The 16,434-nt window shown below is 43.2% G+C and overlaps 1 protein-coding gene across 6 annotated transcripts in view; it reads right to left on the bottom strand.

Moving 5' to 3' along the window:
- Positions 1 to 16,434, bottom strand: part of Itgb6 (integrin subunit beta 6) — a 123,319-nt gene that overhangs the window by 73,649 nt on the left and 33,236 nt on the right. For 2 of the 6 annotated variants that reach the window (XM_040745431.1, XM_040745434.1), the window contains 5 exons: positions 5,569 to 5,620; positions 4,987 to 5,062; positions 4,201 to 4,280; positions 1,185 to 1,389; positions 375 to 621 (listed from right to left, as the gene is read on the bottom strand). In XM_040745431.1, coding sequence (XP_040601365.1) covers positions 375 to 621; positions 1,185 to 1,389; positions 4,201 to 4,280; positions 4,987 to 5,047 — 593 coding nt within the window. In that variant the 5' untranslated portion in view covers positions 5,048 to 5,062; positions 5,569 to 5,620. Of the gene's footprint in view, positions 1 to 374; positions 622 to 1,184; positions 1,390 to 4,200; positions 4,281 to 4,986; positions 5,324 to 5,568; positions 5,621 to 16,434 lie in introns of those variants that run through there. The other 4 variants (XM_040745429.1, XM_040745430.1, XM_040745432.1 and 1 more) reach the window with 3 other exon arrangements.

The following is a 16,434-nucleotide window of genomic DNA, read 5'->3' on the forward strand; positions in this document are numbered from 1 at the left end:
AGAAATGTAGGTTCATATCAAATAGCTTTAGAAAGTGGTGGTCACTGAGGACTGACGATCTCAGAGGGACTGGTATGTGTGGCCTATGCAGCCGACAGCGAAAGACAAAGTCTCCTTGCCCACAAGCAGGAAACCTACTCGGCTATATCCTGACCTGCAAACCTGGCAGATGATTCAGGGTCTGTGGGCTGGAACCAAGAAGTTATGATGACCCCACCTTGCCTGGAAACTACGTAGACCAAGAGAATTGCTGAGATCCCAACACGAGAAAGAAATGCCAGGGTGTTAACAAGCTCCTGGCAGGGCAGCTTGGGCGGGTGGATTACATCTATAGAAACCAGTGCCTGGGTATGCCAGGGAGTTCACTTACTTACCTGCAAGGGTTGGTGATTTCCTCTGGTGTTGTTTTCATAAAAGGAGAAACGGGCTTTTCCACAAAAGAGCCAAAGCCCAGTCTGAAGTTGCTGGTTAATTTAGACATCTCTTTGGCAAGCCGGGAGCCCAGCTCTTTGATTGTGTTGAGGTCATCATCCATGGAGGCCGAGAGATCCATGAGGTAATACAGATCTACTGGGTAATCTTCTGATTGGCGGACTTGGACTTGCAGAGTCTGCTCGCCACCTGTAATGGCCCACGAGAAAGGTGAATCTATAAACACAGCAGTTATTTGTAATGAACCAATCTTAAGCTAGCTGGCTACTCTATTTCAGTGTGACCTTATTAAAGTGCATGCAATCTCATGAACTGTGCTGTAGCATTTATAATGAACACATCCGTGCAAATCTCTCAGTGGTGAGTTTCGAAGGGCTGAAGGAGGTGTGTGTCGAGACATTTTATATCTCCTTGGGAGAAGTAGCATCCATTTAGATGAACGATAAGCCGTGTTTTTGTGTGTGAGACTTTAGAAAAGGTGAACCAGATAAAAGGGAGATCAAATCCACATTTCAGTCCTTGAAGAAATGTGCAGCGATGTGAGCGACCCTTGAGTAATTCGAACGCTCACTGCTAGAGAAGCTGTCTCCAGTGACACATTTGCAGCGCAATGAAGAGGCATGTTAGTAATTCCCCATTTTCTTTAGATTGGGGAATAGGAATCCCAGTAACCAATGATGTGTGTTGGGCGCTAGTGGGATTAGTGGGCAGCAAGTCCCAGACATAACGCTAGGAAACCGATCATTTCATACCTGGTCTCAATTTAAGAACCAAACTTTGGGGAGAGATCTGAACAATGTCGGAGCTATTCTTCTGTTGGCCTACGCTGAGAGGCTTATTTTGAAGGATTTCCACTTGGGAGACAGGGTTTTCGATGAAGGGTAATTGACATCCTTTGGCCAAGAGATTTGCTGGGGTGTCACACCTTTCGCCAGCTCCAGACAGGTGGGTAAAATTCTAAAAGGGGAAAAATCATAAAGAGGAGAAGAAGACAAATCTGCATCTCCTGGTAACATGCCAGGCCTTAATTTTCATGCGTGTTTTATGAGATTAATATATGCTAAGTCCCTCATAACCCCCATGAGACTGGTAGTGATTAGCAGGTGGAGTAATGTGAATAACTGGAGAATTTGGCCAATTAAATTTTGAGTAACTGGACCCTCTTTTTAATGATACTCAGCCAAATTCATCTAACTGTTGTTTTTTTTTTCAAAACCCATGACTTGAAGTTCCTCACATGATCTGTGTAAATCTTTAAAATGATTGAGTTCCCAAAGTTGACTGTTTCCTGTGAATTTATTTGTTCAGGATGAATAGTTGGTTCCTGCACTCCTAGGACTGTCATGCTTTGTATGTCTGTTACCAAACCCAGAGAGATGTTTCCTGTGGATTCCTAAAGGACAGGGCACCTGACATCTCCCTGTCTGGAACTCAGCTGGTTCTATTCCCTTATATAGTCCTTAGATTATAGCATCACTTCCCTGAAATTGACCCCTCAAGGATTTGAAGCTCAGTGTCTTAAACGATTCCAGTTCAAGGTCTCTTAGAACTTTCTTCCAGGCTTGGAGGTTGAAAGAGAGGATGGTTTAATGTCTGTATTTTGTCTGGGATTCCAGAGAATCCCAGCTCTTCTGGTCTATCCAGACATGAGACTGAGGGGTGTAGGGTCTAGCAGGAATGCGGCTGCTCCAACCTTACAGCACCCAGAGCAGGGAGATGGAGCCAAGACAAGATTAGTGCCGGTGCTACTGACAGGCAAAGCCATTCTCCAGGTGAACTGACCATAAGCAAAATTGAACTGAGGCTTTGTGTGTGTGTGTGTGTGTGTGTGTGTGTGTGTGTGTGTGTGTGTGTGTGTGTGTGTGTGATGGGCTCGTGGAGGCCAGTTTGGTGTCTACTAAGAACTGAACTAATGCTTATATCCTTTCCTTGTCCTTTAGAATTCTAAGCCATGCCTTCTATTTTCACCAACTTGGAAAGTACCATTTCTTCTAAAATGGACTTTTGAAAATACAATTTGTTACCTGCCAATCAGACCTACTCGGATTTGTGGCTCTAGCCTGGGTATGGCAAACTCTGCATCTTCCCATGATGTAACAAAGGCAAACAGAGGCTGGACCAGAGGCCTCGGAATCCTTCCTAACACACTGCAATGGTTATCAGCTGCGTTTAGCCTTTGCCAAAAGAACAGAGGTGGCGTGAACTGCAGAAGCAGTTTGTGTATACCCTAAGCTTTGCTCATTCTTTGCTCTAATGGCCACAGCTGTCTGTTGCAGCTGATGTACTAATGACTGTTTCTATTATTGGAGAAGCCTCTAGTATGATCTGGCCTTAACACTTGATGATCACTTGGCCAGCTACAAGGGAAACTCTCAGTAGCACCTTAGGAAGCACCTATTAATGTAAAGATGAATTTAAATATAAATTCTAGTGGGCTGGAGAGATAGCTCAACAGCTAAGAATGCTTATTGCTCTTTCACAGGACCCAAATTCCCAGCACTTGTATCAGGAAACCCATAACTGCAGGTTATCAAATTCCCTCTCCTGGGCTCCATAAGGACATGTATGCACACACACACGAGTAAACATAAATTCTAGGTAGAAATTTTTGTCTCTGCCATGAAACTAATATTGTATTCCAGACAATGTCCAAGGAACATATGGGTTTATTCCTTGTTGAATATTCTCAACACTGCATTTGCTATTTGAACTCAAAAGAGCATAATTGCCTCGAATTTTGTTTGTGGCCTAAGCAGTTGAGGCAGTGGAGGGGTTTATGCTTTCCTGCCTGTGAGGCAACCCTCCACAGATGTGGAATTTGGATCCTAACAGTTACAGCCCAGTTCTAAGCCGGGCATCTAGATTCCTTTCCCTTTGAGCATGCTATTGGGCTCTTGTTGGCATTCCTAAGCGTTGATTGGCTTGTAGATTCTTTCCAGTGGGTGAGACTTAAGATCCAGAAAGCCAAAGGCCTCTTTTTCTCAGTGTGAACCCTACACACGTTGCTCTCTCATCACAGCACAGGCTGGGACTTGGTCTGACAGGCCCCAGGGTCCCCACTCTTCACCCAGTTTTCCCTCTGACCAGACAAGACTGTTCCTTGCGAGCTTTGCAATGGCTGTGTAAAAGTCACTCAGTTCATGAGCATGGGATTTGTGAAAGAATTCCCTGATGCATGCACCACAGCTTTCCATTCCTGAAGTACCTAGCTGAGACTCACAACAGATCTCAGGTCCCAGAGGGAACAGAACCACACTGTAGCAACATTAAACATCTGCTTCACTTTATCAATATCAGCTCCATGGCCACCAGTTATCCAGACAGAGTGCTACACTTGCAAGTGGCTAGAGAAACCTTTAAAGTAAGAGAAGTAACCAGATGGCTGGAACCCTTTTAGTCTTAGTACTGGAGTGGCAGAAGCAGACTTATCTCTGTGAATTCCAGGCTAGTCAGTGCTTTGTAGTGACACCCTACCCCAAGAATAAAAACGAAAAAAATTAACTAATTAATTAAGAGAAGTTACTATATTTAATAAAGGATGCTTAGCTAAGTTTTTGAAAACTAATTTGGTAACCATTCCTTCAGTAAATTATTTTCAAAGTAAATTGTTTTCAAAGTACACATGAATACAACTTTGATCCACTGACACTCAGGTCCCTTTCTTGATCTGGTTTAATCACGCAATGCCACACAGAGAAAGGCTTTCACTGAGGACATTAACTGATTTGTAAACAGTGTTTGGCAACAGGGTGATGGCCAGTGATTTACCTCCTGGGAGCACCAGGCACAGTGAGGTCCCATGAGCAAGCAGTCTGAACAGGATTCTGCACCACCCCAGGCACAACCACCTAAGGGCAAAGCCAGCAAGACGGGGAGTTAAGGCACTTTCATTCATTCTGCTTATGGGACTAACACTTCTTACTCAAGCAAAGCTACATCAAACTTTACTTTAGAAAATTGGTCCTCTGAAGGCTAGTAATTCAAGTCAAAGTCTGTAGTTTGAACCTATCACAACGGGAGTATATACACCATGTAAACAGAAGTTAGCTCTCGTTTGTCTTAAACCACAGCAGTGTCTAACTGCCTAACAACACAAAATTATCTGATTTATTTTCCTATTCAACACCTGCCACTTAATTTAAAAACTTACCTGTACCCATTAAAAAGGTTTCTCTTAGAAGTTCAGCATTTATGTTTCTAAAATCCTTCTCCATTCTCAAGAATATGACTCCCAAGTGGACGGTCTTGCCACACAAGAAAATGGAAAAGCTTCCGAAGTGACTATCACAACAACACTCAGAAGCCCCATTGTTCAGGAAGCCTGTCTAATTCACCTCATTAAAATGCCCATGCAACCTTTGTATTTATTTACCCAGCACCTAGAACATTTGCCGGGGGAAATGTTCTGCCTATAGTTTGTTAAAGTATCTCTGTGGCAAGAGAGCCATCAGGCAGATCAAATGAAAAATGACTGCAGGTCTGCTTTCTGAAGCAAATGACAGTTTGTCAAGCATAAGATGACGAGAGAGATAGATGGGAGAGCTTCGGTCTTACCTTGGACGCGATCATTCCTTCCTAGAAGTAGCAGGAACAGGCAGAGCAGCTCAATCCCCATTCGGTTTAGTTTTCACTGTGCAGACAGATTAAAAATGAATTACCTCCAGGGTTACAAGACCAAAGCTGGAGGCCGTGAAAGTCTTTTTTGCAGTGTAAGAAAAAAAAATGTGAAGCTACTTACACCGCTTTGAAAAGTAACTCGAGCTGTAAATGAAAAAGCTTTCATTAAGACTGAAATGAAAATAGAAGCTACCTGGACGGGCAAAGCAGAAAAGCTGTGTTTAAAAGCAACTTCAACACGATTACTTCCTTGTTTGCCATATAAGGAAGGCAGGTGTACAATCACGGGGAAGGTGGGGAGAGTCATGCAGGAGACGTTTTTGTGTGTGAGTTCTATTAGTCTTACTGCATCCCAGGGAAAATTAGTGTCTTTAGCGAAACGGTGATCAATGGGCTGTCCGCAGACCAATTGAAGTGCATGATTTTCATAACAAATTTAATGCAGTAAGGATGTGAAATAAGATGCCAGGATTTAAGCTAAATGTAAGGAATCTTAAAAAAAAAGCCAACTGAAAATACCTGAGATTTTTGTTTTTCATGTTAGAGCCTCTGCAGAGAATTGAAATACATTCTGAAAAATATAAACATTATTATACAGTCAAATTAGAAGTTAGGCCAAGGAGAACAAAACACTGTTTTATTTTTCAAATTATACGAGACTTGCTTTTCACAAGCATAGGATTCTTATTTAAAAATATATATATATATATTGGAAACACAGTATATGAAGAACAAATAAGTCAAAGTACAGACAGTCTCAGCACAACAACAGAAGCAACAGAAAGAGAAATAATAGCAGCCAAGCTTCTGGATCCCTGTTTCTAGAGGACTCTTCCAGGATGGGGATCACACAGAACCTTTGGTAGGTACATGCACCTCTTCTGATACCAAGACTGCAAAACAAACAAACCACAACCGAAAAGCAAGGTTGAAAAAGAAGAGGTTTCTGGCTTCTAGCCCCTGGCTGGGCACGTGGGAATTGTCTATTTGCTAAATGAAAGTGACACCTGAAAATGTGCACAGTCTATGGGTAAATCTGTGGGGTTTCTATCCCTGGGACACAGGGACACAGGCTGTATTTGGAAATGAAGTATGTTTGAGGATTAGAGGTGAATATGAAAGGAAGAGACATTTTTGGCCCAAGACACTGAGTGGCAATGCTCTTGGCTGAGAGATTAGAGGGGGAAATGACAGATTCCATATAGAGGATGAGCATAAAGAACATGGCATGTTTGAGACCCCAGAAGATGCCATGAATGCAACTGGACATCGAGTTCTGGAACTTGGAGAAATATCAAAGTACAAAGCAGAGTAGAATCGGTTATACCAGCATGGACTAAGAGCTGTGGGGATGGAGATATTCAAATACAGGGATCTGAATGAGCTCTCCAAGGAAGTGAGCCTGGGGGGGGGGGAGCCCTGAGAACTGAGGCCTGGTCCTAACAGTATCTAGCAGTCAGGGGAGCAGCACAGAATAAAGGAAGCTGCTATCTAACAGACGCACCATCTTGCCAAGGAGGAACTGTCTTTGTTAGAGAACAATTCTCGGAGTGTCTCTCATGTTTCCACACCTCTTGCAGGCAGAGGCAATGGCCGCCTTTGTTCTGGACTCCAAGGATGTTTATAAAGGGAGCAAAGTGAGAAGCCTCTGAAGAGAGGTACAGCGTCTCCCCAAGGACAGTGGAAAACTTCTTATGGCTTTGAAAGTGCCAGACGGCATCTCTGTCCGGATTAAGGGGCAGGTGTGCTTACACCTTGCAAAGTTAGCACAAGCGAGCAGGTACGCTTGCTGGCTGCCCATCATGAAAGGCTCAAGTTCCCTAGCGCAGGCTTTCTGTCCTGGAGCCCAGCCTACTCTCAAGTTCTCTAGCGCAGGCTTTCTGTCCTGGAGCCCAGCCTACTCTATAGGCGTCTCGTTCCTTTTGGGTCATCTAGAGAGAAATGGGATTGGGAGATGGATGAGATAAAGTGCTTACACTTAGGCCACTGCCGTTGCTGCAAACGGTAAAGCCCTTTATCTCTGACACGGGCATCCCGTTCTAAGTCATTACCCCTGAATCTACGACAAGTACATGTACCTCAGCGGCCATTCACACACACACACACACACACACACACACACACACACACACACACACACAGAGTGAGAGAGAGACGTAAATAAATAATAAATTTAGAACACACAGAATGTTAAAAAAAAAAAAGTAAGCATTAACCAGCCAAACAAAAAGCTCTCATAAGATCCAGAAGTCCTACTACTGGGCACATATCCAAAGAAAATAAGATCCATACATTGAAGAGACACCTGCACCTGCATGTTTATAAACGTCGCCTTTATTCTATCCTTTACAGCAATTTGAATAGAATGGAAACTGTTTTGTTAAGGGAAATAAGTCAGGTGGAAAAACAAACATAAATACACTTGCATATATATATATGTATATATATATATGTATGGAAAGTGAATAGTTGGGCTCAAAGAAGTGACAAATAGAAGAATGGAAAAGAGAGGGAGGGAAGAATGGAGAGATGATGGTTAGTGGGTACCAGTGTGCAGATTGTGAGGAGGACTAACATCTAATGTTCTAAAATGTACTAGGGCAACTTTGGTTGACAATAATTTATTGAATATTTAAAAATAGCTATCAGAGAGGGTTTTGAACATTCTGGGGTACTGATATGCCAGTGACCTGTACATATTCATTGAAACCCCATACTCTACCCTAAGGATGTATCAATTCCTATGTCAATTGAAAGTGAAAGTGTATCTTAAGAGATTGTATATGACAGTCTAAATACTCAGTAAGCACTTTCTGGCTGTTTTTAAATGGAGGCAGTATTGTGGACACAGAAAGTCACGCTTCAATCATCCTTCACATGTATTCACAAATCCTACATTGTGTTTTTTTCTCTCGAAGGCTCATCTTTCAGCTCTCCAACCTGGATCCTTGCTATAGGAGTCTTTCGGTTTTTCTCCCAGGATTTTGTATATGACAGAGTTGAAAACTGAATACAGGCTTCTGGAAAAAAAATTCTAAGTAGTCTATAATTTGCTTTCCTTTCTTTACAGGATTCTCACGCTTGCCTGGAAATACACCTTCAAAGGACAGTCTCCCAGACGTGAGCCCAGACACAGAGGAGCCCGTCTAAGGTCAGACAGCTTAGAGTGACAGTGCACTGAAACCCCAGAGGCCCTTCAGCGCTTCCTGGTTTGAGACAATCTCCTCAGGTCACACCTCTTTCATCAGGCCCAACCTGTGACTTTCCAACACTGCTTTGGGAGAACAGATCTTGCTTCTGTAAGGCTGCCCCCATGTGACTTAGACCAGAGGCTTCCCAGGCTCCAGAGCTGTCTGCTCCCAGACCTCCCAGGCTGCTTGTGGCTGTCGCTGCGGATGAACTGGTACCTGGGGTGTCTGCACACCTGTCCAGCTGCTCTCCCCTAGTATCTTTGCTGGGGTTCTAGCTGCCACCAAACGCCTCTCTGTGCGGGGCAGTGGGACCACTCTTTAGCCTCTTTTGTGGGTAAGAGAACTCCAGTGACTGCTCTCGCAAATGGGCTACGAGTGGGAGTGATGCATGTTAGCTCATCTACTAGCTGGATGTAGGCAGCGAGGTCCTGAGAGAATTGTAAAAACTCAGCTTGAAATCGATACCTTTGAGTTGAACTGGGCTTCTAATGTGCTATCTCATATAACCCACTTCCGTCCCAGTCAGGAAATTACAGTTACCCCGGGATACTTGCTTTTGCGTTCTCGGCAGTAACCCTCTGCTCTTCATACCCTCCCTCCTTTCCAGGCCCATGCACTTGGCCTCTGCTGCCTGCAGACCCTTGTCTGCCTCTTGCCTGCCCAGTTCAGCTCACTGCTCTAGACCTCTGAGAGACTTTTAAATCTCACGTCCTCATTTCCCATGGACGTTCCAGCACCTCCCTTTCGACTGCTTGCATTTGTCTGAATACTGACTGCCCACCCTCACTGGACTGTTCGTTTTTTTTTTCAAGGCATCGATTTACACAATGAACAGCCAGAAGGAATTGCATCTAGCTAACCTTTTTTGTTTCCAGCGAGTAGCACAATGCATGGCACTTCATAAGTAGTCGTTATGCTCATGGGGCAGAATAATGAAATGTATGTTTTGATTGCCTAGTGCTCAAGGGATAGCCGGTAAATAGATGAGCAAATGGATAAATTGTTTGGGAGCATACTGAACTGAAGGGAGGGACTGAAGAGGAAATCAAAGAGTAGAATGGGGTGCAAGAAAACATTCTTCTGCTGTTTCCACATTGACCCTGATCTAACTGTTATCTTCAAGGCTGTAAGGTATAGGGAAGACATGGTCTTGCTTCCTGAAGATGTAGTGCCCAATGCCCTGTCCTGAGAAGGGGGGAGGCAGTCCTCCCTGATGACCCCACAAGCAACCAACCCATTTGTTTAAGTGTCCTGAAGGAAACTTTGTCTTTTAGCTAAATAGGTCATTTCCCTCTGTGTCTTCAGATAGTGTGACAAAAGTAGTCCTCCTTATCCACAGGGGACAAGTGTCAGGGTCCCAGGCAGTCCCTGAAACATGAAGGTACAAAGCCCTATGCTGTGATTTTCACATACACATGTCTACAAATTTCACACTTTCCTGTCTTAACCAGGTACTATCACACACTGTGGCTCTAACTTTTGCAGTTTGGGGTGTGACAGTAAAACTAGCTCAGATAGACTGGTTCTTACCGTAGACTTTAGCTATCAAGGCATGCAATATTTTTCTGTCCTTAAGTTGAGAATTTTAATCTTTTCACTTAAGGGTGAAGAAACAAAACGGTGAAAGATTTTATTGTTTTATTCTGAATGGTTCACTACTTAAATCTTAACATTTATTTCTAGAATTTTCCATTTAATATTTTTAGATTGTGGTTGACTACATGGAACCAGAGCCATTGAAAGCCAAACTAAAAATGGGTGAATATAGGGGATCTACTGCATGGAACTTCAAATGGGAAACACAGGTGGAAACTCAGTCTCATTGCGAGAGGTAAAGCTGGCAGGAGGGATTAGGGGGAAATGCTCCAGTACTTCAGACTGCAGGGAAGAAGCAGTTTGCTTCAGGATCAAGTCTGCTTTATCAGAAATAAGGCAACAGAATGAGAGCACCAGTAAGTTGTAAAGACTCTGAACCACACAGATGGAAAAATCCTAGTCAGATTCACAAGCTTGCGCTTACTCAGCTGAAGGAGCTTGACCTGAGACAAGAGCTTTGTGATCACAAATATCCTTCTAGGTGGGGATCTCACCAAAGCTCAGCTCTTCCCAGATTTCCCCATCATCCTCTCTCCATTGGAACAGTAAACCCTTAATAACAAATCCCCATTTCTTATAGGTCATTGAATCATTGTATTTCTTACAACGATCTTGCCCTATGGTTTACATTTTCAGACAGATGGTTAAGTTTATAGAATATAGCCATTCCATTTGCTTAGAGCTACAACTGGAGGCTCTGACTGCATTTGAGAGTCTGAACCTCTTCAAAGAGTCTGAGTTAAGAGGTCTTCAACTGGTCTTTATTGGGAAGATGTAAAGCGAAGGCCATGACTTTAGGAAATGTTATTAACTAATATGACTCACTGTGTTTAGCGTTGGCCCAGCCATTCATCCAAATCAAAGAATGGCTGTCTAGGATACCCCTGGGCCTATTCTAGGGCTCATGAAAACACTCCTGGAATGGGAAATGTGAGCTGACCATTGACTTGGGCTGCCCTTGCTTGACTCCCTGCTTTATTTAAGTACCAATGACATATCTCTGTTTTTCTTCCTGTGAAAATATTTGATAGTGAGAGGCTAAAAGAATATAGTATGAATGGATGTGTTGTCTTGGAGTCTGCTGTGGATACAACTTTGTGAGTCTACATGGGAACTGTTTGCAGAACTCTGTGGCTCACAGGAAATGGATGTCTTTGTCTCAAATTTCAAGACCTTTAGGAAACTCATTTTTAAACACAGATATGTTCAGACTCCCTGCCATCCTGCCATTTTGGGTACAATGCCCACAATATATTAAGTAAAGAATGGTTTCTTGGCCTATACCTTACAGTTTAGGCAAGAGTTAATTAATTTTTTTATCGTGGTAAAACACACATTGGAAACAAGTTACCATTTTAAACATTTCCAAGTATATATCTAGTGGCAATTATATTTAAATATATATACATATATGTATATATTTCAGCATATATTAATTATAATATGATCCAGTGGCATTAAGTACGTTTCACAAAATATAAAATCTCTACCACAATCTGTCTAAGACCTTTTTCATCACCCTTACCCATTAATTGATAATGGCAATTCTCTGTCCCATCTCTTTTTTTATTAATTTATCTTTTGCATTCCAATCCCAGTTCCCTCTTCTTCCTCTCCTCCCCTCATCCCACTCTCCCTGCCACCTCCCATCTGCTCCTCAGAGAAGGTAAAGCCTCCTCTAGGAAGTCTAAGTAATGTTGGGTGTAGGGAGTTTGGGATCAAACTGCAGCCTTGCCAAGCCCTGCTGTCTGTCTGTAGGGATGGTGATTATCTCTCAACACTTTAGTTTCCAGATTGTGAACTAATACATTCACCTTTCAGGATTCCTGGGAAGACTGAATTATACCACTTTGGGGTGAATCCAGATAAAATTGGAAATAAAAGTAATGTGAAAGTATAGAAAGTATATGTTTATTACAAGCAAGGCAGAAAAGTTTTGACAAGATGCCGAAGGCGTGGAAATTCCTGTGTTCTTGTGACAAGACGCCAAAGGCTGGGAGACTCAGGTGTTCTTGCTTGGTTTGTGTTTTTCCTTGACATCACCTCAGGCAGTTCGCTGGAAACCTTTACCTAGTTTCTGCTCCCTTCCCACCTGGAGCCACTTGAAGCTCCCAGGTTCCCTGGGAGCCTGTGAAAGCTGGCAGATTAAGTGTAGACTGTATCCATTTCATGGTACTCCCCATCTGTTACACTCAGGGTTCCTGCCCATTGTAGCCAGTGTTACTGACTGCTTACCAAGTACTAGACACTGCTGCACATTTCATTAGTAGGCTTGATTTCATCCCCAAAATATTCTGTAGAGGCGATTTTATCCCCATTTAGATGAGAAATAGACCGAGGCCCCCCTCCTCCTACTAATGGGGCAGAGTCTTGAAGATAGGCCACCGCCCCACCCCTGCTGCCCCACCCCATGAGCTCAGGATCATTGTGCCAGTAAGAAATATCCACCGAATCATAAGAGTATCGCAAAAAGAGATGTCAACAAGGAAACAAGGCAACAAAGGAGCTTTTAAATGCATCTGTGTCTTTAGGTCTCTTCTTCTGCTCTGGCTCAGTCTGTATCCATCTGTTATTTGCTTTGTTCATCTTGTGGGTCATGTACTGCTGAAAATGAGACAAAGATGCCCTCCTGGACTGCGTGAACCTCCTTATCCCTTCTCGGTTTGAAGTCTGGTTCAAGCCACTTGAACAAAACGAAACAAAACATGTTGCATGGACCCTTAGGGGTAGCTGCAGCCACTGGTGGGCAGCCAGGCACCAAGTGCCGCCTGGCACTTCCTGGGCTGGGAGATGTCTAAGATCTCAGTCCTGTTGTTTGCCTGCCACCTGCCCGCACTGGAGCCCAGCAGGCACACACAGAATACTCTCCCTGGGCTGGGCATTGGCTGTGTGAGCAGCTCTCCTCCCCCAGGAATCAGAAATTACTTTGAAGTCTGAGCTCTTTCTGGCTTTTTGCTTGTGAAATACACTCAAGATGGGATTTTAAAAAATGCCAACAAGTAGAAGTTTATTTTGACTGGCCTCTGAGGAGACTCATATGTGCTCTCCTCTCCTCGCCCCCATCCTTACATGCTTATTTATTTATTTTTCTACCTATGAACCAAACAAATGGTTTGCTATGGTGAGAAGTCCATGTGAGCAAATAGACATTGATTGCCAGGTGATTTATTCACAGCTTGCAAACATGATAAGCACTTCAATCCTTTTCATTTCAGATTATAAATCAAGCAACCCAAGCAAGAGTCAGGATTTCTCAATTTTGAACAAACATATATTTTTTTCCAATGAGAACTGTCTATTATTATTGAAACTGTAACGGACCAAGCATTGCAGGTTAGAAAAATAGATTCTCATTCATTTGTTCATTCTTTAATTCATCAGCTGTCTATTGGGATGGTAATACACACAGAGGACTGTGTGCCCACAAAGTGCCTACCTCTTGGAGTCTAGAGTGGGCGAGACAAATATAAACACACAAAGGTATTGAGACATGGGTGATAAACGCTAAGGGAATAGCAAGGAATTAAGATCAGAGAACTCTCAAGTGGAAGGTTAGAGAATATTCTCTGCTAGGATGTAAGAGAGAGACAGAGAGACAGAGACAGAGAGACAGAGAGACACAGAGAGAGAGAGACAGAGAGAGTTGCGTGGCTGCCATGGGAAGAATGTGTACAGGTTGCTGGGAGAAGAGAAGGGAGGCTGACAGCTGACATGGCTGGAGTCCATGAGCCTATGATGAGAGACAGGGTCACAAAGAGAACACAGAAAGAGCCTGAGGGGTCACAGTCAGGCAGCTTTATGTGTATTGTGCATGAAAAGTGCAGCTCTTAATGAAGTTGTGGTTGTGTTTTGAAGGCGTCCCTCTAAGTAGACTGTAGTAGAGTTAGCAAGGTTGGAAGCCAGAAACTCACCGGTAGCTGTTTCAGCAATGGCAGCCAAAGATGAGGAGTACTTGGCCTGAACTGTGGTGGAAATGTTCAAAGCTGTGACAAATGGTTGGATTCTGCATATATATACCAGAGGTTGACAAGATGTATAAATGGAGTGCTCATGACAGGGAGAGAGATGAAGTGAGCAGTATGAACTGGAAGAGTTATGAAGGCCCTACCTGATAACCTCAGCATGTCTGACAGGTTTTTCTAGATCTGTCAGAGAGACATGACATGTTAAGAATCCGTCATCAAAGTCATTGTGAGTTCGGATATATTCTAATGACTTCGGGAGTCATTGCAAAGGGAACTGTAGGGCTGAGCCACAAGAGTCTAGACTGTGTAAGCAAGAGCTCTGCTCATATATTCACATGCTGTGTAAATACTCGTTCAATCCAGTTTTAGTCAGACTAGCTGGCATCTTCAGATCTGGAATTTCCCATGCACCTGAAGAATAAAAGAAAGTCTGAAAAATCCCCCTGGTCCCATGATCTTCTATGGCTGTGCTGGTAGACTATTTAGGGTCAGTTTTAATATAAAAATAGTCTCCCAGTTTACTTAATGTGTCAATACCTATTTGGTATGTGCACTAAAAATTATGTAAATGTGCATGCATTTCTCATTAAACCACTGTAAGAGGACAGGTCAGATGTGTAACTTAGTCTAAAATAAATGCAAAATGGAAGGGTTGCAAACTTCTTCTGTCCTTAGAAGACATAATTTGTGTAGCTGTGACAGGACAGAAAGTTGTAATGCTCTAAAACCAGTCAGAGAAATGGTGGCCAGTGCTGGAGGAGTGCCTTTGAGAGCCACTGAGGATTTATTACTTCCGCTGCCGCTTTATGGATTTTCTTGATAGCTTCTGGTGCCCATTCACCGAATCCTGCCCACACATTTACACAAAAAGAAAGAGACTGGAGGACTGAACACATCTATATAACCATCAGACAGTTTAAGTGAGACATTATTCTAACAAGCTAATCATTATGTCACTGGGCCGCTGGTTTCCCAAACACTGGAAGAGGGGAAGGGAGAGACGCCTGTAAAAGCCAAGGTTGTTGGCGTCTGACTAAAGATGGCTTTGTGAGTTTTAATACCACAACAGAAGTAATGAATTTGAGGGTGTCATTACTCTCAGACCCAAAGTGGCTTTAGTGAGCTGCCACCTGTGAGGGATGTGTCCTGAAGTCTGTGCTGTCTAATGGCTGCTCTGGGTGGAGTCTATCCTAATCTGTAGCTCCAGCTAAATGACTAAGATTACAGATGTGCATCACCATCCCCAGTAACAGTAGTTTTATACCATGAAGTTCATTAAAAATTTTAAAGTTACAACAAGAAAGCTTTCTGATAGAAGAAAATTGCTCTCAGTTATAAGTAGTTCGGGAGTGTGTGTGTGTGTGTGTGTGTGCGTGTGTGTGTGTGTGTGTGTGTGATTCTGGGGGAGGGCAACATTCCTTCTATGCATTGAAATAAATTATAAATCCTAAGTGTCCATGGACTAAGGCTCAATTAGCATGAAGAACTCAATTGTCAGTTCTTGTGTCCGCTCAGACATTGGTGGATTGTGGGGCACCTTTTGTAAGTTGGTCTTGAAGTGATTTAGGGTCTGAACTTTATGCAACCAAAGATTAGGAGGATGGGATTTAAACTGACAGGATGATTTATTTTTATGTGTGTCGCTGGTGGAAGTACCTGGTTTCCCAAACGGTGTTCTAAAGAAAGCTGTTAATCCTCACCCTCGTAATGCAATGTGCCATAGTTTATTTAATATAGCCTATTAAATCCCCTCATCAGAAAGTCATGGTGCCCATTAATCTAGTAAGCATTCCAAAAAGCTCCACAGGGAAGAAAACTGTTAATCTTGTTTAACAGTCAAATAGGATCCTGCTTTCCTGGGGAAAGGCCTTATTTTGCACACGGTTTTCAGCATTCCTGAATCCCTTTCACTTAATACAATCTCAGGTTTACCTAGAGAGGGAGAGTACCCAGAACCCAATATAAGCTGTCTTGTGGTTGTCAGATTTCATGAGGAAAACCTGCTCCTGTATTCTGAGAGCCTTGTCCCTTAAAAGACTCCCCAGACGGGGTCCCTGGCAGGGAGGATTCTCTAAGGAAAGCTCAGAGGGCAAGTCTATTTTAGGAATAGTTCAGATATGGCCCCTAGGGTAGAGATGTCTCATAAATCTCCAGATTCAGAGCCAGGCTTTGACCCAGTTGCTTAGAAAGGCCAGACACTATGTTTTCGATGCAAATCCAGTTGGATTCCCTTGTGAAACAGGTCCTAAGCCATCTATCACTTTCCATTTCTGAACAGAGTATCCCAGTTTGTGCTGTGCCAGCCCTTAGCTTGATTCTTTTGGGTACAACACCCCCAACTTCCCATCTTTATCTGTCCATCTACCTATCTGGCTTACAGAGGGTCCAGAAGAGTAATCCCCCTTAGAGCCATCACCTTCTGTTCAGGTGAGGATGTGGTGGTTTATTCCATACTTGTCCTCATTGTGCTGCTTGTGTGCAGGAGGCATCTGCCACATAAGGCAGGGACACTCTGCTTACATCTAGATTTCCTCTCAGCATGCAGACTCCCTTAAAAGGATCAGTCCCTTCTTACAGGGACTAATCACTGCTTGAAATCTGAAGGATGTATTCAGTTTAGAGTGTCTTGTCTT

Source organism: Mesocricetus auratus, unplaced genomic scaffold, assembly GCF_017639785.1.
Source record: "Mesocricetus auratus isolate SY011 unplaced genomic scaffold, BCM_Maur_2.0 Super-Scaffold_100004, whole genome shotgun sequence".
NCBI classification, from domain to species: domain Eukaryota; kingdom Metazoa; phylum Chordata; class Mammalia; order Rodentia; family Cricetidae; genus Mesocricetus; species Mesocricetus auratus.